The 22,835-nt window shown below is 44.0% G+C and overlaps 1 protein-coding gene across 2 annotated transcripts in view; it reads left to right on the plus strand.

Annotated features, from left to right (window-relative positions):
- LOC144818437 (guanine nucleotide-binding protein G(q) subunit alpha) overlaps window positions 1-22,835 on the plus strand; it is a 479,737-nt gene that overhangs the window by 440,382 nt on the left and 16,520 nt on the right. For both annotated transcript variants that reach the window (XM_078675857.1, XM_078675858.1), the window contains exon 6: window positions 22,081-22,234. In XM_078675857.1, the coding sequence (XP_078531983.1) occupies window positions 22,081-22,234 (154 nt within the window). The remainder of the gene's footprint in view (window positions 1-22,080; window positions 22,235-22,835) is intronic.

The raw sequence follows: 22,835 nt of genomic DNA on the forward strand, positions 1-22,835 counted from the left end.
ATCCTATTTAAGCCACATAATGGCAGCCTATGGGGCTTGTCTGTCCAGGCCTTCCTCTCTATCATTTCTGAGGGGTTTTGCAGTAAAAACAAGGGAAATCTGGACAGGCTTTGCTGTTTGTGGATTTTTGGTGGAATTTCTAGTTGAAGTACTGGACAGTGTAGCCTGTGGATATAGGCTGCATTATTTGTCTTTACATTTTCTCTTAAGTGTCTTTGCAGTTCTGCAATTTTCTGACAACTTAAGAGATTATTTTTGATTGCCGGGGTCCACGCACATGGGCGGGACTATTCACTAGATTATGACTATAACAGAGATACCCCTACTACAGAACTGGAGTTACAGGACAGAAACTACTCCTTCTGGGGGGAAGATAAAAGTTCAGTTTTATTGGGGTTCAGCTTTAAGTGGTTGTTGGCTAGCCAGGTTTGTACCTAGATTAGTGTAGTAAACCAATCACTAATGTATCTGTGAGATGTTACTTTGTAGTAAAGGTGTGTGTCATTGACATACAAGTGGTATTTGACACTTGCTTGGTTCAGGTTAATTGTCAGGGGTTCCATGAAGAGACCAAGGAGGGCTGGAGAGAGTATTGAGCTTTGTGGAACTGATGCAGGTTGAGAGACCGCTGTTGCTTTTTATTTGTTGAGAGCGGTGTAGGACGTAAACCATCACAAGGCCGTCCGAATGATACCAATCCGATTCTTAAGGGTCTCAAGTCAAGCTTTATGATAAACTGTGTCAAGTGCCGCTGATAGTTCGAGTAGGATTAAGACACAGGAGTCTCCTTCATCTAAGGTTCTGAGAATGTCATCTGATATGTTGAGCATAGCAATTTCTGTACTACAACCTTTGCTAAATCCTGATTTGAAGGGATCACAGAGTTTGAATTTATCGATATGTTGGTGGAGTTGTATCAGGACACACTTCTCGTTCCCTTTTGCTTAGAAAGGCAGGTTCGTGACAAGTCTGAAGTTCTTGACATCGTTCAGATCTGCCCCAGGGATTTTGAGAATGGGTGTGATTTAGCCTTGTTGGAGTAAGTCTGGTACACAACCTGATGCAAAGGAAGCATTGATGATTTTAGTGCAGAACTGAGAGATGATGTAGTTATGGTTCTGCACTAGGGCGGACGGCCAGTGCTATGGGCTTCAAGTTCGCAATTTTCTTCTAGACTTCACCTTCTTTAACGGTTTGAACTCTGATCAATTGGTATTGTTTTTCAGTATGAGGAGATCGTTATTGATGTTAGTTATTTGTGGATCGTCAAGCCTGACGTGGAGCCTAGAGGGGGTAGTTCCTATGGAGATGGTTGCAGGAGTGCCCATGCCTGCTTAATCCCTTACACCCATAAAAAGCATTTGACACATGAAATAATTGTGCATCTGGTTGAGCCTGCCTTCAAAAAATTCTTCAATTTACTTTTCTCACTATGCCTACTTTCAATCTTTACATTGAACTCCCAAGTTATAGGTGCAGTCCTTCACTTCCTTCTGTCTCTGCACTGTCACATCATTTCTTTCCCCTGAAGATATCACCTATTTTACTCAGAATCCTATAGACGTTCAGCCATTGGTGTTCCGCTTTCAGCTCAGTCTGAACCCTCTCAAAATAGAGTTCCCAAAGTTTGTCACAAGGCTTCACTGTAGAGAGAAAACCTACACTAACCTTCCCAAATGGCCTAATTCCAGTTAAGCCCCCTTTGGTAGGGATGAGAGGGGTAAAGCATAATTTCCCACACACTAACTTTAAAACAGTAGACCAGTCTTTAGTCTCATCTAGTCTTGGTTACGTCAATGCTCCACTCCCCCAAAAGAAACAAGCTATGCCTTCGCCCTCGTAAGGCAACCCTTAGCTACTTTAGATTCAGCTGCAAAGCAATTTAACTGTGCTCTCTCAGTTCTCCCCGCCTTCTAGTGACTTGAAGCTGGAAGCATATACACATTGACTTGCATTTATCATGGAGCCCTAAAACTGTTAATCTCTGGTGTACTTAATTTGTTTTAAAGTTCTGAAACCCTTCTTCTGAACAGCTTGCCTCAAAAAAACATAATATGGCGTGCTCACCCAATAACTGCTCCTCCCTTGCAATCTGGGATTCACGCTTTCCCTCTGGCTGGATGGACACCTCCCCACAATGTATTCTTTTTTGTCTGTTTCCACAATGATACTACCAACCCACCGAACCCATTAACCGTGAGTCTGTCTTTTAATAATGTGACGCCCATTATGAGATACATGTTGTGCAAAAGTGATTATCTGTTTTGTTCTTGATGTATAATTGTATATTTTCTTCCCAGTAACCCAGTTCCATTCTTGTTACTACAGTATATTTACATTCCGCTGTTTCATTATATGCTACTGTATTTGATGATCTTCTCCATTTTTGTAACCTGTTTGCATTCCGACGTACTTTGGACCTGTTAACACTGTATAGAAATAAAACATTAAAAAAAATAAACCCTGCATACTCCGCCACCCAACAAAACCAAACCTGCGTGCACATCCTTTAGAGCTACAAGTACAGAACACATCCAAGCTACTGGACACCTGTTAGTATTTGGGGGAAAAAACGACCAAAACACTTCAGGCCATGTGGCTACAACACTCAAGCCTTGATGCACTAGTTGTGCCTTCAAAACACGCATAAACTAAGATGCACAACATGTACCTATCGCTGTAAGGGCTGGAAACCATGTTAGTGCTTTTATTAATATCCTTTCGTCTTTCTCATTGAGATGATAGCACAGGTTGTTACGGTTCAAAAGATGAATGATGGTTGTGAAATATTTGTAAATTATATTTCAATATTTTCAGTCCCTCTTATAACACTTGTCACATACCTCTTTTGATCTTTTCTGTTGATAATTCTGTTCATGAATATAGATTTATAAAGAACGAGTACCCAAAAAGGTTAAATTGTCGTCATGGCAGTCGTGATGATGGCTGTATTGTTCCAGGGTGTTGAATACCCACTGTATCTTTCTCCAAAAGATCTCAAATTCGTTTATTTTGTATTAAAAATAAAACCTGTTTCATATATTGCAGTTAAATTGCTGAAAAAGCTCATTATTAACTCAATTAATAAATGTCCGTGTTAAAATTTGAAAATTTGATTTAGTTTAGATTTTTACCTCTTCATTAGGAGGTTGATGATTTTTTCCCCGCAAAGTCTCGCTATATGGAACGGTTTGTCCTCTAGTTGCCCTAACGCATACTTTCCTTTAAAAAAAAAAAAAATTAAACCGCCATGTATGTTCTACCATGAAGAAGCCCCTCTATGGGGCTTGTCTTTTGCCTGTGGTGCCTGCTGCTCAACATGGATTACTGACCCACTCGCCATTGGTGGTGTTACAAATTGGTCAGAGCAGCCTATCTCGCACCACCGTTAGTAAGCAGCAGTCCGGTCCATTAATCAGGTACGGAGTGCCGTCCCAGTGCAGAAATCTCCTTGTATTAACTTACTCTTCCAATGCAACGTTGCATGTGCGAAGTAAGTTAGTGTGTGTGTGGGTCTTCGCCTACCTTAAAAGATCACAACAGTTAACAGGTGTCAGATCTAACAGCCAACAAGGATACAAAAAAATTTAAAAAAAGTATCTAGCTGTTTGGTTGCCCATAAATTTCTTGAGAATGCTCCTCATAATATCGATCCGTGAGTGGTGATCCTAAATCCTATAGTTGTGCTTATATTTTCACAGCACTGTAGTACTTAACACAACTGTGCAATTGGAATTTGATTGCCACAGAAGCTGTAAGCTCCCCTGCAACCACAAAGGTAGTTCATTTTGAAAAGCAAATTATTGGTGCATTAAATTACTGCTTTGGTTTACTGTGGCAAAATCCCTAACTTGAGGATTCTTTGTTACTAAAACTCCCTCCTCCAACTATATTTGTCATGTGTACCAGCGTGTGTGGTATACTGTAAGAAGGAGTAATGTAGGGGTATTAGAAGGAACTTGCATAGTTTAAAGGGTGGCGTGCTCTGCTCTTTTTTTCAAATTCCGAGTTCATCATGCTGTTTAACCGGTCTTTCCCACCCCTATTTCTATTTGTGGGTTTTTGTGCTTCCACAGCAGACCCCCATCCTTCTGCTAGCCAGCAGCTACATCCAAAGGTTTCATTTTGCCACCAGACTGCTGTGGGTGAAATAAACAGCATTTCAATTGTAAAACAGCCTGTGTGTTCTTCAGTTCAGTTGTTTTTTTCTGGATATATTTCCAGCCCCCACCAAAGGTCAACCTTTGTGAGAAGGACTTTAACGGTGGGTTTTACAAGCCTTCGACCCCCCCCCGCACCCTCCCTCTCACATCCAAAGTATGAACTAGATGTACTAGCATGCATAGTTCCTCTGAATCTGACCTCGTTTGAACCAAAAGAAAGTAATACAAATATTTGGGTCATTACATGTAAATAATTTAAAGCATATCCTGTGTTCCAGTGAAATCCTTTAGTGTTGGTTGTACTGTACTGGTTGACCTTGTGTGGGTGAAGATCCGTTTTAAACCGTATGCTTTAAATACATCTGCATTATAAACATCTATTGCAGCCATGCTAATGTTTGCAGTATATTAGAGCAGCATGTTTTGTTATTAAAGCCTGGCAGGGTTTTACCCGGAAAGAAATTACATTTTCTACTTTTGTTATTAATAATCCACAGAGCTGCAACAGACTTAATCCTGGTCTGGATCAAATTTGTAATTTGCCTTTGGTGCATTGAAATGAAGCAGCTGCTTTAAATTTATGCTTGACGATGCTACAAAGGTTGTTTGTGTCTGTGCTACTATACCTGTTTCGATACACACAATTATGTTGTGCACGTGTTTATCATGACTTTATTGCTGTATCTTTGTGAAGCACTGTTGCTTAGTTTTATTTGACTATTTAAAACCATAAGTGACTATAGTCCTGCAGATGCAGATTAATTTTAGTATTTGAGAAATTAGATGAATACTTAAACGAGATCCAGGAAGATAGTACCAAATACGAGTTGTGGATGTATTACTAGCAATTGAACACTTGTATTGAAAGTAAGATTAAAATATATTGAAAGATCGCAAAGTGCAAAAGCTTCTTACCGCCATCTTTAATTTAATCCTACTTTTCATATTACTTTCCCATGAGGTTTGTGGAAGTTATGTGCGGGGACACTCCCAGAGTTTGTGAATCGTCATCACAGCGTAAGCAGTTCAGAGCAGACTCCCTCCCAATAGTGTGAAGCCTGCGACAATCATAATAAACCCTGTGGAGGATTTTGAACTTTATCGGGCGTGAATTGATAGCAATTTGCGTGGGTGCATCGGCGCCGCCTCCCAGTCGCCTTCAAGTTTGCCCACATCTCCCCGTGCCCAACAAAAATGAATGTGTGTCCTCATAAAACGTAACTGGTGCTATGTAAAGCGCTCTGATACCTGATTCGGTTCGGGTCAAGTTCGCGCTATATAAAACTCAGCAAAAAAAAAAAAAATGACAGTACTGGCCAGATATAAAAGAGGGGGTGTTTGTGCTCAAATGGATGTGAAATAAAATTCCTAACACCAAGTCTCGTATGTTTTATTCTTGAGATCAATGATGTGGGAAACTAAAAACAAGGACGTGCGTCTTTAGACCCAGTTACTGGCCTATTGCACTGGTGAAAGTGGTCAACATGTTTCAACCTCTTGGTATCTCTAGAGGCTTTCGTCAGGACCAATCGATTAAGAGCTCATTGTGGCTCCTAACAACAAGGTGGGGGGGGGGGGGAGTTTTTTTTACTCATGTCTTATAGTTGATGGACAGATCTGTGGTATCTGTACCAAAGAGGAAAAGAGAAAATTACAATTATGTTATCAATTACTAACACTGCTGTGGCGGTCAAGTGTTAACGCTGATCCTAAGTATCTAATTTGAGATTAGGTATAGCGAAAGTCGTAGCGTCATTTTTACACTGATTATATGCAAGAAGGTACGAGTAGCAGGTAAGTACGGCTGATGTTATGCATAGTAGTTCAGATTCTATAGGCCAGGATATTCGAATGACTGTCATTGTGGTAAGAGGGTTGGAGTCACTTACGTATATGGTCCCAGGTTGATAGTCTCAAAAAGAAGATGCAAAGGTTAAACTTTTAGTAGCGCGTTGTATTTGCGAGTAAGTGGTGCGCGTAATGCGGAATATCAGTGGAGAGAATTGTTATAGTTATATTGTGTGGAAACTCCCTCTTCGTCTTTATAATAATCCACATTTGTAAAGCGCACAATCACCCGTTAGGGTCTCTAGGCGCTGGGGGCCGTCGGGAAGATTGAGCAAGCTATTGCCCAGAGTCACATGGTGCTGGACTAATCTGCCGCCGATGCCAGGGATTGAACCGTGATCCCCAGCTTCCGGAGTCAGTCGCCCTGGCCGCGGCGCCACACCTCTCCCAGTATACACAGTATAGTAAAAAGGTGGGAGTGTGAACTGCGTACGCACTGTGTTAACGGTTACAGCGTGTCTCTAATGGTGGATTCCTCGAGAGTTTTTAAATGCAGGATTCACTATAGTGATATGTTAAGCGCATGCCGTATCATAAAATTAACAGTTATGCCAATTACATCATAACATCAATCACGGTGCACTCTGATTCAAATGAAAAACGTAGAGAACACCCAACCAACCCAAATCCTGGTAGAGTCCTTCATTATCTTAAATCCTGGTGATTATTAAGGCATCGAGGCACCAACGAGCCGTGAGGACCTGTTGCTGGTATTAAATAAAGAGGGGTCATGTTAGACGTCTTTTACTCACGCTTTCGTCTTGTATAAGGGAGTGGGCCTCTGTGTGGCTTACCGGTACTAACGTCAGGACGACTTGTGCTGACTCTGGTTCCCCGGGTGACACGCTCCCATTTAGGCTTGTTTTTTAGGGCTCGTGGCGTTAGCCGCGCGAAGCGCGGTCTCGCCAGAGACCCTATTGTCAGCGAGTCTGGTTTCCAGGAGAGGGGACAGGAGCTGGCCGCGCGCTCGGAATTGAGCGGGCCACGCGCATGTGAACGCGCTCGCTGTGCCCAGCTCCTGTCTCCTCTCCTGGAAAGCTGTGCCACACCTCCCCCTGCACGCATGCGCACACACACGGGCGCACCTACTCACAAGCACACGCACCAACGCATACAGACGCCCCCACCGTCGCACACATATCCACACACACACACACCAGCGCACCATACACACACGCGCCATACACACACGCGCACCCCCTCCCCCCCAAGCCCCACTTACCGCCACTCCGGACTAATGCATCCTCCGCGGGGCTCTCCCTCGGGCATGAGAGCCCCGCGTCACCAGCACTGCTTTTCCAGCCACTCCGTGGGCGCGGGCTTCCGAAGACGGAAGTCCCGCCCCAAGGCAAGTTTCGTTTTTGGCCACGGTTTCGTTTTTGCTTACGTCTTACGCTGCAACTGCTGATATGGCTTGAAATATTTGGTGCATTTATAGGTATTTAATTGTTATTTTTAAAAATACAAACTGGCATAATTTAGCCTTTCTTTTCATTCCCTGCTTCCCAGCAAGATTGTCAGTTTGCTTTACAAAATCCTCTATCTTTACATTCGGAGAAAGAAAAGTAAACTCGACACTCCACGTTAAAACAACAAGTACCAACTTTCCAAAAAAGCCTGACATTTGACCATCTTTTAAAGCGCAGCAAATGTGACAAGATAAAAAAAAAATGTAAAAGCATTTTATTGCTCATTTATTTTCTGAATTCCAGCATGTTTATTTTGGGGGTACTGCATCACCCTTACTATGTACATGCTGCACAATGCTTCACTCTTCACCCTCACACCTCCTCACCCTCAAACACCCTCACCCTCAAACCCCCTCACCCTCACACCCTCTCAAACTTACACACTCTCACTCACCCTTACACCCTCACACGCCCTCACCCACACACCCTCACCCCCCTCACCCTCACACACCCACCCCCCTACACCCACCCCCTCACCCACCACCTCACACACCCCCTCACCCTCACACCCCCTCACCCTCACACCCCTTCACTCCCCCTACACCCTCACACCCCCCACACCCTCACACCCCCTCACATCCCCCACACCCTCACACCCCCTCACACCCCCACACCCCCTCACACCCCCTCTCTCCCACACCCTCACTCACCCTCACACACCCTCACTCACCCTCACACACCCTCACCAGCATAGCATAACAAAACATAGCATAACAACACACAGCATAGCATAACAAAACACAGCACAGCATAATACAAAAGCACAGGATAGCAAAATATAGCATAGCATAATTATTCCCAACTCTCCTTATTATTGAGCAACATATGACAGTTTGCAAATCATCTTTATACACCAATTCAGAGTTTTTGGAAAATGTATGCAACTCATTGTCATACACAATGCCAATAACTCCAACTTTAATGCTGAGAGCCCTATTGCATTGTAAATGCTTGTTAACAACTCTGTAGGTGGAAAGAGATAATGGACTAGTGCCTGAGTGTGGTTGGCAGAGCTGGTTGGCATTTCGGCCCAATTCAAATTTGTGATGGAATAGAGAACAGAATATAATCAGTCTTCATGGAAAAAATTATGTGTCTACATTTTGCAAACCAGATTCTCAATAATTACAAATAAATACAGTCCGAACACCACTTTCCTCCGGGACCACCAAGCAGGAGCTTTAATGGGGAGTAAATGGATAGATGGTGGCAGATCACACCCACTGAAAGTAAAAGTGAGCATCTGGGGCCTTCTTGCCCCAAACGAGCAGCCCCAAACGAGCGCATCACCATGTAGGTCGATGTGCCCCCTCACTCTGTTCACGGAGAAAGCAGGTACCAATGTCGGCAGGCAGTCCAGGGCCCAGAAGTGGCGAATGGTCAATCCAACAGATGGTCAGTAGCTGGACATTGAACACCGGATTATGGGCTGCGTTATTCCAAAAGGAAACACTTGTGGGTCCGTGAGGTGAGGAGGGCACCAAAAGGTGGGGGGCATCCTGTCTGTTTCACAGTATATGGTAGTGGTTTGTCAAGTCATGCCCCCAGGATAGGGTGACCAGAATTTTAAAGCCAAAAACCGGGACATGTCCCAAAAATTGAAGGACTACAATTTTATTCGAACCCAGCGCACAGAATGACAGTGCTCCTTAGCAGAGAATTACAGAAAAGGCAGTAAGAACATAAATAAAATGCCATTTTTAAAGCCAGTTGCATGCCTGTTAATTCAATGGCTTTCTTATAACAGCTGCCAACTATCCCTGCTTTGCAAAACATAAAAAAGCTACCTCCCACCCTTTTCGGCCAACCCTCTAAACAAAAAAAAAAACAGGACGGGTGCTTAATTTTCTGAAATCTGCCGGGACAGCTGGCGTAAAACCGGGACTGTCCGGGCAAATCTGGGATGCCTGTTCATCCTACCCCAGGACCAGGACACGAGTCAGGGGTATACCCGGGTGAATGATGTCCACACACATTTTTCACAGAATGGACACCGTCCACCCTGCCAAGAAGTTGGGACCACTGAAAAATAGGCAGAATTTGTCCCGGTGTAGTTTGCAAACACCGGGACACATTCAGCAGTGCCTGCACGTTGTCTGCTTTCCGGTCGCAACGATGTGCATGTGGGAGGGGGCTTTCTTAGTTCAGACTCAGGTTGGGCTGAATCTGAGGGGTCCTCAGAACTCCTTTTGTTCGAGTCTCCTGGAAGGCAGCAGCCAGGAGCCTCATACCTAGATACCAATAAAGCAGAGGGGAAACAAAAGCTCACACCTTGTTAGCATTTCACACATACTGAAGAAAGGCAACTTTTCACTTTGTTCAGTCCCTGCTTAGGAGATAGGCATACACTGTAAGAATATCAGATGCTGTGGTCTTTCCCTGTATTTACACAAAATAAATGTAATTTATATAGTGCTTACTACCCCTGAGGAGGCATTGAAATAATTTATTTTTCTTGTAAAGCACCATGGGTAGTGGAAGTTTACACTGACAAAAGACAAAAAAATGTTATGTGAAGCTTTCAAACGTGTGAATCTTCTGTCTACATTAGGAGGGTTTACCTATGTACTTGAAATGTGCTCCAATGTACTCATGCATGACCTGATAAACATACATGTGAGGTCTTAAGATCTGATGTCACTTTTTATGATGCCACTTTCTGTGATGTCAGGCGCCGCAATGTCACACACGATTATGTCACGCACCGTGTTGCCACTTGCATTCTGATTAACTCGGTTAGTCCCCCCACTTTTTTATGTAGGTCTGGCCTGGAGTTAGCAGCGCCCATGCGCTGCTCTCGCCATGCGAGGGCTTCTTGGAATCAATACGGTTCCGGAAGTCGTGTCTCTGCTCCGCCTGCAATTTTGATTTGTGCGCGTCGTTTTGCATCATGGATTATGCAAAACACAGTGTAATGATTGCACCGGAGGCCTTTTAATCCCTCCTGGTTACCACCCTGTCCTCTTTTACCCCTGCCCACCGCGATTGGATCTTTTACTTGCGGTGGGAGATCGTGTCTCTTAATTAGCCGCTAAGCACTTTCTTTTGCTATTACGACGTTTATCTTCAACAATGGCTCTGAGTTGGGGCTTCATGTCTGTTCATAGGATGTTAAAAATGTAGTTTCTTGCACACGGAAGGGTCACTGTTAATTTGTTTGTCGATGTTCACTTTATTTGCAGTTTTGTCTCTTTCAATGTGGAATGTTTTTGATTTTCAAATAAAAGTTCTTGACTGTGTTAGTACTCTTTAACAGTTACTGCTTTTTCTATTTTGTTTCTGGGGGGCTCTTTTATGCTTGCCAAGTGTATAGTAAAGCCGGTTGTGTTAGCTCATAGTATCTCTTGAATTCTATACTGAAGCCACACTCTATAGCGTAAGTGTTCGGAAGGGAAGATTTGAAGTTTGTTTTAAAAGCAGCCTCCTATTTCTGAATGTAACTGGGTGTATGTGAGAGTTCGTCTGTTCGTTGTGACTGTTTTGATTACACTGTGAAGTACTGGAGTTGGATACGACAGAATGTGCCCCATGCTGGCTGTGTCTTGACCATTTACAAGTTTAAAGTGTAGCCCTAGCCCGTGTGAGCTTCTTATTCTGTTGTACTTTTGGGAGATTTTAACATTCATTTGTGTGGCCTGAATTGTGTTATTGAGGATGAACTAGGGCATAATCACTCAGTGACCCCTCATTTTGAACACTCCTCTCAAGGGGAAGCCCTGGAAAATTTATTGGCAGTCGCTGATCTTTATGAACCCGTTTTTTTTAACTCTCAGGACCGGTGTTCAACATTCAAATCATTGTGTAGTGATACTGTCATTGACTATATATTTTTGTCACCGCAGCTAATAGATAAAGTAGTACACTATAACGCCAGGGTGTCTTCTTTTAGTGACCATAACACTGTTGTATTGGTCCTTGAGAGTAGTTGTGGTTTTATTGATAAAGTAGGGGGAAAGCGGGAAAGAAATTTATTGGTCTCTCTGGATCAAGGGAGGAGGTTGAAATGGGCCCAAGTCACCCCAGACTCTTTTTTTTTTTTTTTAAAGCCTTGTGTTTTAAGGTGCCAAATGAGCTTGCTATCTGCGCAGACTCCTTAAACCCAAAAAGTGAGGTACTTTTGGCGTCATTTGTAACCAGATCAGTATGGATCTATCGATTGCTAGTAAATCTAATGGGATAAGCACGAAAGGGTGGTTTGATGAAAAGTGCTCCCGTTTACATCGATCCCTAATTATAGCTTTGAAAAGTGCACCACCTGATAAGGTCAGGCTAGCGAGTCTGCGAAAGCAGTATAAACTCTCAGTTCAAAAGCGAAACGCTGAGATCAAGACAGAGGCTTGGAATGCCCTTTTATCTGTGGAGGTGTTGAAGGACAGTTCCAGATTTTGGGCAATAGTTAACACCCCGTTTTTCTCAGAGTTGGAAAATGATACCCAGGATAATAATATCACAGAAGATCAGTGGTTGGCTCATTTTGAAGGAATCTATGACTCTGTGGAGTCATTATATTCCCCTCCAATGTCTTTTCCTCGTGTGCAAACTGCGCCTTTTGTGTTTTCTGTGGCGGATACTGAGAGAGCTATTCAGGAGACCACTAGAAATAAAGCTCCGGGTCCTGACTGAGTACCAGCAGACTTATTTAAAACTGTTCCCAAATTCTGGTCAGTAATATTGACAAATATCTTAACCGCCTCTGGGTCGCAAGGGTTCCCTCTTTTTTGGTCCCTTTCGACTATTATCCCTGTTTTTAAGAAAGATCAGAGCGGGGACCCACTGTGTTACAGACCCATATCATTGATTGGCTCAGCAGTAAAGATTTTAGGCAAGGTGGTTTTAGTGAAGATTTCTGACTGGTCGGAAGATACCAAGATCTTGTCCAATTTACAGTACGGATTTAGGAAACGCAGAAGTACTATGGACCAATGTCTTAATTTATATTTATTAATTAATAAATATTCAATGGCCAAAGATGGATCCCTCTTGATGGCATTTATGGATTTATCCTCAGTCTTCGCCCTGATTAACAGGTCGAAGCTGTGAAATATCCTGTTAGAAATGGGGATCGAGTCATGTTTAGTTTATTTTTTGGCTGATCTCCACCGGGGCCTCTTAGCGTCTGTTCGGATCTCGCAGGATGGCAAACTCACTAGGCCTTTTAAATCAGAGAGGTGTCCGCCAAGGGTGTATATTGGCGCCCTTGCTATTCACCCTATATATTAATGCTTTGAACAAATCCTTTGTAGAGGCGAGTCCGGATATCCCGCGTGTAGGAGTCTGTATGGTGCCGGTGCTCCTATACGCAGATGATGCCGTACTCTTAGCACGGACCGCGATAGGCCTACAGAGGCTATTAGACTCTTTTGACGCCTACATGAGATCACTGGATTTGATCATTAATACCGGGAAATCTCACATTATGATTTCCGGTAAAAGTTATAAGAAACCTAAGGTTTTTTATTGTAATGGGGTGGAAGTTACTAGGGTGTCTTCTTTTAGATACCTTGGGGTCATATTCGATGAGAGGCTCATTGGTTCCCCAAGAGAAAATTTAAAAAAATGCAGTCCCTAGATCTATATCATCCCTGTTAGGGTTTGCCCAACGTCTGTCGGCTAGGCCAGTGGAAGCCATCCTTAAGGTGTACTCCTCAAAGTGCCTAGCCATTGCCACCTATGGCTCCTCAAAATGGGGTTTTAAGCAGCAGGAGGGGTTGCAGCAAGTAGAAAACACATTTTTGCCTAGTCTTTTGTCCGTTTCCCAGTCTACTCCAACTCTCTCTATACATCAAGAACTGGGGCAGGGCTATGTTTCAGATGTCACAAGAACTGCCCCGCTATTGTGCTGGCTTAAAACGTGGCTTAACCCAGAACTGACTCTGAATCATCAAATCCTCCGGGATTGTGTCAAACTGGAGAAAGCTAGAAAAATTAAGGGGGTGGCCTACGTTAAGTCCATGCTATATAAATTGGGGTGCCCAAATTTATTTGAAACGCCATATAGAATTTGTAAGGAAGATGTGATGTGGGTCAAGATTAATTTTATGAACTTATTGTTGATGGAACGGGAATATCAGGAGATGAAGAAGTCCCTAGTTAGGGCTCATGTTTTAACTAAATCTACCCTGCTTACTGACATAAGGAGGTCACGCTAACGCGCAGCGGGATCGCCGTATTTTCGCCGGAGTTGCGCCAGAGTTCAGCCCGTCTGCGCCCGTCCGCGCCAGAACGGGCCCAGGGGCCATGCTTCCTATTACAAGTTTTTGTGGTAGCCCCTCTTATACTGGTGAGGTCTTAGAATCCCTACGACCTACTACACATACTACCTATACCGTCTGCTCCCTCCCAACCCATAATTTCGAATGTGCCGGCTGTAGTTTTCGCACTGGTACAATGTCCAACTGTAAGGCAATGCGCCGGGTTCGCCCTCGTGGTAGACGGAGGAGAATTAAAACTCATCATAACTGCTCTACACTCCAGTTCTGGAGTATTAATTGCAGATCCCTCCCGAAACACAAATATCCTATCCGCGACTTTCTTGTCGAAGAGCAGCCCGACGCGTTGTTTCTCACCGAAACTTGGCTTCAGGATAGCTCTGGTCTTGATATCGCCATTGCTGTTCCTAACAACTATGTAATGGTGAGATTAGACAGAGACTCCGGAAAAGGAGGGGGTATTGCCATAATCTTCAAGTCTACTTATATTTGTAAGCTTGAAGCCTTTCCCTTGTCCAGAAGCGAAACCGCTTTTTTTAAACTAGTAATTAACCCCCAATTTACTTTATCGGGCCTCTTGGTCTATCGCCCTCCTGGCAATGCTTTCACTTGGATATCTTCACTTGCCGAGACCATAGCCCCTCTACTACTTAGGGCAGCAAATTTTACCATCCTTGGTGATCTTAATTTGTATCTAGATGATCCACTATGTACCGCCAGCAAGCGTTTTTTATCTGATCTAGAGGCTCTTAACCTTTCGCTGCTTAACTCTGGACCCGCCCACTCTGCTGGACATCAACTGGACCCCATCCTTTCTAATCTTTCTTTTAATTGTTCTCAGAGTGTCCGCCCTTTGGAGTGGTCCGACCATTTCGCAGTTCACTTTTCTTTACCTCACACTAAGAATCTGGTAAACAGTGGCTGCGACAATGGTGAACCAATACACCGGTGGGGTAAACTTGATATTGCTGAGTTTGAATCTGCACCTTTTGAATACCCGCCCTGAGGACCGTGAGGCTTCAGTTATGGAATTGAATACCGCAGTCTCACATTGGCTTACCAATGCCGTAACCACCTTCCTTCCGCTCACTGCGAAACATTTTAGGTCCCATCGTCTCCCGGCACCGTGGTTCTCTGTTGACCTGAAGGCCTTACGAACCAAATGCAAGGCCCTAGAAAGGAAATGGAGGCACTCGTACTCAGTCTCACAGAAGACTGTCTATAAAGAGGCTCTAAAGGAATACCACTTACAATGCAAAATCGCGAGAGCTGCCTACACTGTGAGTACAGTGACGCAAGCTCAGCACTACCCACGTACTCTTTTCTCCGTTGTCAAAAAATTGACAGGAGCGGACACTATCCCGACACCTCCAGCTTTATAGGAAGCTCAGTGTAACTCTATTGCGAGATTTTTTATTGCCAAGGTCGAGCGCCTATACGATTCTATGAGCGCTCCCCCAACTGTAAAGGAACATCAATCGGGACAGGTTGCAGGGACTGAACTGCCACTTCCAACGACGAAGGTTACATACTGGCAATTGTTCGATGATGCCTCATTTTTCTCTTGCCAAAGCAGTGTAAGATCTGGCTCACCACGTGACCCTGTACCTGCGAAATTTCTTAAACTATTGGATCTTGAACCTTGGCGGGTGCTCATGAGACTTCTAAACGCTTCATTAAGAGAATCTCACGTGCTACAGGATTGGAAGCACGCAATGGTTGTTCCTCTCCTAAAAAAAGTAGGAGCCGATGTATCTAATCTCGCCAATTTCAGACCGATATCCTTGTTGCCTGTTCTCTCTAAAGTGCTGGAAAGGCATGTTAACATTCAATTAAACCATCTTGTGGAAAGTTCGGGATTTTTACACCCTTCCCAGTCTGGCTTTCGCGCGCATTATTCCACAGAGACCGCACTACTCGGGGTGACGGAGAGTCTACGACACGGTATCGACCGCGGGGAAACATCTGCACTCATCCTCTTGGATCTGAGTGCGGCGTTCGATACCGTGTCCCATTCCATCCTTTTGAATTCTCTTCGATCCCTAGGAGTGGACGGTCCGGCCTTGGCCTGGATTGCCTCCTTTTTAAGTGAGCGCACTTTCCAGGTCTTTTCCGCGAAAGCCACATCTGCCACATGTCCATCGGCGCATGGCGTTCCGCAGGGGTCCATACTCAGCCCTTTGTTGTTTAACATCTATGTGAGACCCCTGGCCACCATAGCGGAAGACGCTGGGCTGACCATTTTTTCATACGCCGACGACACTCAAATTGTTTTCTCCCTTTCCAGCAGCGAGTGCAACAGTGTATCGATTCTGAAAACCGGATTGTCACGTATAGCTGAGTGGATGCAGAGGCATCTCCTCAAACTAAACGGTGACAAAACCGAGATTCTTATCTCAGGGAAACATAAAGATCTATGGGGCCCCCAACACTGACCCAGTGATATGGGACCCCTCCCTCAGCCAACTTCTGTGGTTCGTAACCTCGGATTTCTCATAGACGACAAACTCTCCATGAGACAGCAGGCCACAAAGGTGGCCGCCATCTGCTTCGCCATCTTGCGATAGCTCCAGAAAATCTTATGGATGCTGCCTCATGCCACCAGGAGAACCGTTCTCCAGGCGTTAGTAACATCTCGCCTGGACTATGGAAATGTCCTCTATCTCGGTGCCGACGTGGCTACCATTAACAAACTCCAGGTTGTCCAAAATTCGTCGGCCCGACTTCTTTGTAACATCCCGAGGAGAACATCGGCCTCAAAGGCCCTGCACGATCTACACTGGCTTAGGATCCCCAGCCGTATTAAATTCAAAGCCCTATGTTATCTTTTTAAAATCAAGCAGGGTTCGGCCCCAAGATACTTGCAGAATTTGGTCCAACCCTACAAGCCTAGTCGCACATTAAGATCCTCTGCCAACTGCGACTTTGTTGTCCCAAGATTCAAGCTTGTAAGGATGGGGGGTCGGGCCTTTTCCCATCTAGGCCCCAAATACTGGAATGCGCTACCCACCTCCTTGAAATCAGAAACCAACCTTTACTATTTTAGGAAAGAACCGAAAACCATACTTTTCCAATGATCTTCATGCCGTTTATCTGATTTAGGGTGCTGTTGAGAGGTCTGTTTTTCTTCTTCAGTCTATCCCTTGCGCCGGGAAACCCACTGCGGGTAGCTGTTGCGCATTACAAGTTCAAATAAATAAATAAATAAATAAAACCCTAATATTGGTGAATCGGGCCTTCCATCGCTGGTTACTGATTAGGTTCCGTTTTAATTTGATCCACTTGACTATGGGTGAATTCCCTGTGTAGTCTGAACCAGAAGATGCAGCCCTCTGTCAATGTGACAGTTATTCCGTACAAGGCACTATGCACTTTATGATGTTCTGTGACCTTTTTAATGAAATTCTTAAGAACTTTTTAATCCCTATACTGAGGGGCAAGCACTTTTTGCAAGTTAGACCAGCCCTGCTCTATCTTCAAATGTTGAGTAGCCCCATGGATACGTTTACCATCTCTAGTTTTCTGGTAGCTGCTGTTCGTATAAAAAAAGAGCAGAAGCGCCAGACTAACATTATTGTAATTATTCGGCATATCTTAAATGTTATTGTTTTTTTTATCTTATCACTATGAAATTATGTACGCTGAAATTATGGAAATGTTTTTAAATTATGGATTAGTTTAATTTTGTTTAAATTTTGAGTGTACTTTTATGATTTTAATTAATCGAATAAAGTGGATTGTCTCTGTCCCCACTAAGCACTTTTTTTTTTGCTATTACGGCGTTTATCTTCAACAATGACTCTGAGTTGGGGCTTTGGCTGTTCATAGGATGTTAATAATTTAGATTCTTGCACACGGAAGGATCACCGTTAATTTATGTTTGTCGATGTTCACTTTATTTGCAGCTTTGTCTCTTTAAATGTGGGATGTTTTTATTTTTCATATAAACGTTCTTGACTGGGTTACTTCTCTTTAACAGTTACTGCTTTTTCTATTTAGTTTCGGAGGGTCTCTTTTATGCTTGCCAAGTGTATAGTAAAGCCGGTTGTGTTAGCTCATAGTATCTCTTGAATTCTATACCGAAGCCACACTCTGTAGCGTAAGTGTTCGGAGGGGGAGATTTGGAGTTTGTTTTAAATGCAGCCTCCTATTCCTGAATGGAACTGGGTGTATGTGAGAGTTGGTCTCTTTGTTGTGACTGTTGATTACACTGTGAAGTACTGGAGTTGGATACGACAGAATGTGCCCCATGCTGGCAGTGTCTTGATCATTTACAAGTGTGAGCAGCAGCACTTCGGACGAATTGCTGCGGGGAGCAACGAGAGCCTGTGCTCCTTGCCGTGAGACGCTGCTCCAGTGACCCCTCTTTTAATGAGTACATGTTTCTCAAACCGAAGTTTTCTCATCTGAACCAACGTGTGCCACGGAATAAGCTTTCAAGGGCTGCGGGTTTGGATTGCTAATTACTGACTTCATATTACCTCCCTTTTCTGTGGACTGTCGTGAAAAATAGTTCTCTCTTTACTAAAAAGTTGTCCTCCGGTGCCGGTTGTTTGAGGTTTGCTGTCAGGCTAGCAGTTTGTCTGTTTGTTGTGACTGTCGATTACACTTTGAAGTACTGGAGTTGGATACAACAGAATGTGCCTCATGCTGGCTGTGTCTTGACCATTTAAAAGTGTAGCCCCTAGCCCGTGTGAGCAGCAGCACTTCGGACGAATTGCTGCGGGGAGCAACAACTGCCCTTGCTAATTTGCAATAGGTCTCGTCTTTCATGAAGTTAAAGCCATTTGCTTTGCTATACAATACCATTAGCAAAGCCAATGGATTTAACTTGATCAAAGGCAAGACCTATTGCATTTCCAATGCTTGTTTAGGACTTGTCCCCTGCCCAGGACCAAGAGCGATGGACACCACAGCACCGTGAAGTTATCCACTAGGGGCTTTGTACCAGCAGACACGTTGCTCACAATCAGAGCAGCGCACCATTCGCAGCTCTCTAAAAATCTGTGAGGAGGTGCCTCAGACAGACAGGAGGTCGCACGCACTGTGGTCCCTGCTGCAGCTGTCAAGGTCACAACACGTCCTTGAGGGTAGCGCCAGACGTGGGGTGGGGGTGAAGGGTGAGGAGCGCAGGCTCTTTCTGTGGACTCACCCTCAATATCGGAGCCATCAGCATCTCTTTCAGGCCTCTTCGCCGTGGGGGGGCCGTGCACAGGACTCCGGCACCCCGGTGGACACCTCAGTACCAGGAGCGGTAAGCGGTGGTAGGGACGAATGGTCTCTCCGTTAGCGTAGACGGCAGAATGGGAGTGCTCGTCTCGGGCTGTGGGGTACAGCTTATCCATGGGCAAGGTGGATGGTAGGTGGTTTAGAGGATAAATGCTGGATTATAGGGGGCACGATGCTGAGCTCGCAGAACCACCATGGGAGGAAGATCATTCTCCTACCTGGCCACCAAGACATGGAACTCCCTCCCCGCACACCTACGACTGACTCAGGACCATCTCACCTTCAGGAAACACCTCAAGACCTGGCTATTCGAGCAGTAGCGCCCCCCCTCTTCAGCGCCTTGAGACCCTCGAGGGTGAGTAGTGCGCTTTATAAATGTATTGATTGATTGATTGATCTGACATTTTGGCCTCCCGAGCATGCCCAAAAGAATTTACATTTTTTACAAACGCAATAGTGTGCATGAGTTACATTTACCCGTTCTTCATTGACTCCGCTTTAGTAAACTATCTCTGCTTTATCTGAATGCCTACCAAATCACCAAGCTGAATTCCCTGCAGTTTTTTTTCTTTTAACAATTTCAGATTCCCATTTTTTGTATAGGAAGCACTTTCGTGCTCCCTGGCAATTATCTCACTACTTCAGTTTTTCTCCCAAGGAATTCCTCTCAGTATGTCCTCATTGTATGTGCCGCCATATGGTTGGTAGTTGTAATAGGGGCTGGACGTTTTGCCCTATTTCTTAGGCATTGCTCCCTAGTTGGAAAAAACATCTATTAGGTCATGCTCTGTGGTAGTTCATATTTCTTTAGCTCTGACTTCCATCTACTCATTTCCTAGTGCTTTACTTGTTAAACATCCTAAATAAAAAGATCTCTTGTGTTTTTCTTCTGGATTCAGCATTTGGTTCATACCGTCTGGTGCGAGACCGCTTTAGGTGTCAGTTGTCAAGTGCACATGCAGCTGTGCCATTGACTCAACATTACGACTTTCGTGTGCCATAGAGTAGTACTTAGAACTTAACATGCGTTGTCTAATGACAAGGCACCACCATGTGGTCTACTGTATGTATTGCAGCCATATATTAAGATTGCAAGCCAGACACGTTCCAAGTGCTAATGTTTTATGTATTATGTGGGGAGCAGCTTCTCCAGATTAATAGTCTGGAGATGGCATGTTAGGCACATTTTCTCTCAACATGGATTGTATTTAACCCTGGATGGAAAACTATGCTACACTCGCTAAGTGTGCGTAGTTTGTGCAACTAAGCACTACGCGAATCGCACGTAGCACAGTGCAAAAATGCATAGCAGGCTTTTTTTGCTCGCTCGCAGTAGTCAACGTCAAGTTGGCGACCGCGAGCGAGCCAAATCAACATCCCGGCGAGGCTTTTTCCTCGTTCGCGATCGGCAACATGAAGTTGCTGATTGCGAGCATGGAAAATAAACCTCCTGGCGAGATTCTCAACGCGGGGAGGTCAGGTTTTTCATTGTGAGTGCTCGTGTATGCTTGCGACCGCATGCGATGAGAAACTACCATTCCGCGTTGAGGAAGCTGCCGCTCGGATACAAATCTACTCGAGCGGCAGAAAACGACCACTTGCACTATGCATGATGCCGTTCGCTATGATTGCACAGTGCGGACAAGCATCCGGCACTGTGCAATCATTGCTAACAGCATTTCCCTACCACACTACGCAGTTCGCTTAGCTACGCTTAACGTGCGTAGTGCGAAGAGCACTTCGCGTACATAGGCGAAGCACGACTGCGCGAACTATGCCCAGGGTTAATTCTATTACACCAATTGGTTGCTGGGCTTGTCTGTGGTCACAGCACAACATTGTGTCCCATATCTGTGTACCACTGGAACTAAGGAATCTTGTTTCCTCTTTTTTTGGATGCTTTTTGCCTCTTCTGTTTTTTTTCCATTCATAACAGTGTGCACCATCTCTTACCATAGATTTTCATGCATTTATGCAGACTTCTGTCTCTGCTGTGCTGAGCTGTCTTGCACTGCTCGTTAGTTAGAGCTTGCCTAAATCTTGGTGGTACCTCCCAACGTTGACATTGCCTTGAAGCATACGAAAACAATTAATTTAATATTGGTAACCACATTGTTCTTGTGAAATCAATTGTTTATAATGTATCGATGTTTGCTATTAAAGTAGCCAACGCAATTGCCGTAGACCCAACTTTGCTAGATAAGCACCTTTCACAAAAATGTTTACCACCAGCATCCGGAGGGCAAATACCAGCTTCTAATGGAACTCCCTGGCATTCGTTCATCTGTCTGCAGGGTTTGATCCTGCTGTTCACGGTGATCTCCTTCACTCATTCTCCTCTGTAGATCTGTCTGGCACAGGTCTTAAATGCCTTGCACTTTATCTCGTATCGCACTGTTGTTCGATCACCTGGTGAGCCTCAAGGGTCCCATGTACCTAAACATGTTAATTGTCTGTCAAAGTAGTTTTGGGCAAATATACCTTGTAAGATCTTGAATGTTACTAGCTTTTAAGGTGACTTGGACAGATGGCTCCTATTTTCTGCGAGAGGACCATTCATTACCCTGTCTAGATCTTAGACCCAACTATAGGATTTTGAAAAAGCTCTGCCTGTTCCAGCTCTTACCAAGAATGCTTTAAGGTATTGTTGATTTCCGAGAAGACCGTCTCTTCGTTACTTGTTTAGTGACGGTGAAGGAGCAAGTAAGAGGGTTCTCTGTGCTGCTAAGTGAACACTTTAGTTTTAGCACGCAGGAGCGTTGTCGGACGTTTTGCGAGGCCTAGGCCAAAAAAATAATATGGGGGGCCCTCCAGACACGTCCTCTGCATATTCCAAATGCCGCAAACACCCGATTTTCGCTTTAGAAGGGACATGTACTGTTATGAAAGAGAAAACTTAGCATCTGCTACCATCTAGTGGTGTGTGCGCGCAAGTTTGGAAGCTTGCTTTCAATACGAAAACATAATAAATACCCTTTTGATTGGGGACCTTAGGTGCGGCACGGCAATAATATTTACTCTTTCCTCATATTGAGAAGTTCCTGGCATGCAGTTATCGATATATGGTGTTGACATGTTTTGTTTTATGTTATGTAGACTCCAGATGGCATTAAATGTACAGTAAAATCACTGATAACTGTGTGTTCTTACATTTCGTTACAGAACCGGATGGAGGAAAGCAAAGCACTCTTCAGAACGATTATTACATATCCCTGGTTCCAGAATTCATCAGTCATTCTCTTCCTAAACAAGAAGGATCTTCTGGAGGAGAAAATAATGTACTCCCATCTAGTTGACTATTTTCCAGAGTATGACGGTAAGTTGGGTCTAGGGTTAAAAGTAATACACACAATATTTTCTTTTGCAGCCTTGAGTTGAATAACAGGATTGCTAGAGAATCCTCTGCGTTTTCGCCCCTAGAGGGCAATCTGCTTGTACCCATGATTTGTAATGATGACCTGGTCTTATCTGGTTGTGTCGGAGTTGTTCTGTGTTGAAAGTGAATTTCAATTGCTTTTGTCCACAATGTTTAATAATTAGGGCTCCCGGTTTTATGGTATTTATTTTCTTGACATTTGCGTCTGTATTTATCCATATTTATTTTTTCAAATTTTATCTGTATTTATCCATTTTTATTTTGGGTTTTGTAAGACAAATAAAGCAAAAATAGTACATTTCCACAGTTATTTAAATGATAAATGTAAACTCCTATCTGAATGTATGACCGATTGCAATAATATGAAGTCCAACAGATGATAAATCAATGCACATATATGAACATGTTTGTACCAACCTTTTGCATATATACTGGAGTTAAAGCCTCATAACAATAATTCTTTATTTTTTAACTGCTTACCTGTAAATCTACACAGCTCCTAGCTTGACAGTCATGACTGATTTTTATAATCACTAAAAAA

The sequence above is a fragment of the Lissotriton helveticus genome, chromosome 2_1 (genome assembly GCF_964261635.1).
Source record: "Lissotriton helveticus chromosome 2_1, aLisHel1.1, whole genome shotgun sequence".
Lineage (NCBI taxonomy): Eukaryota > Metazoa > Chordata > Amphibia > Caudata > Salamandridae > Lissotriton > Lissotriton helveticus.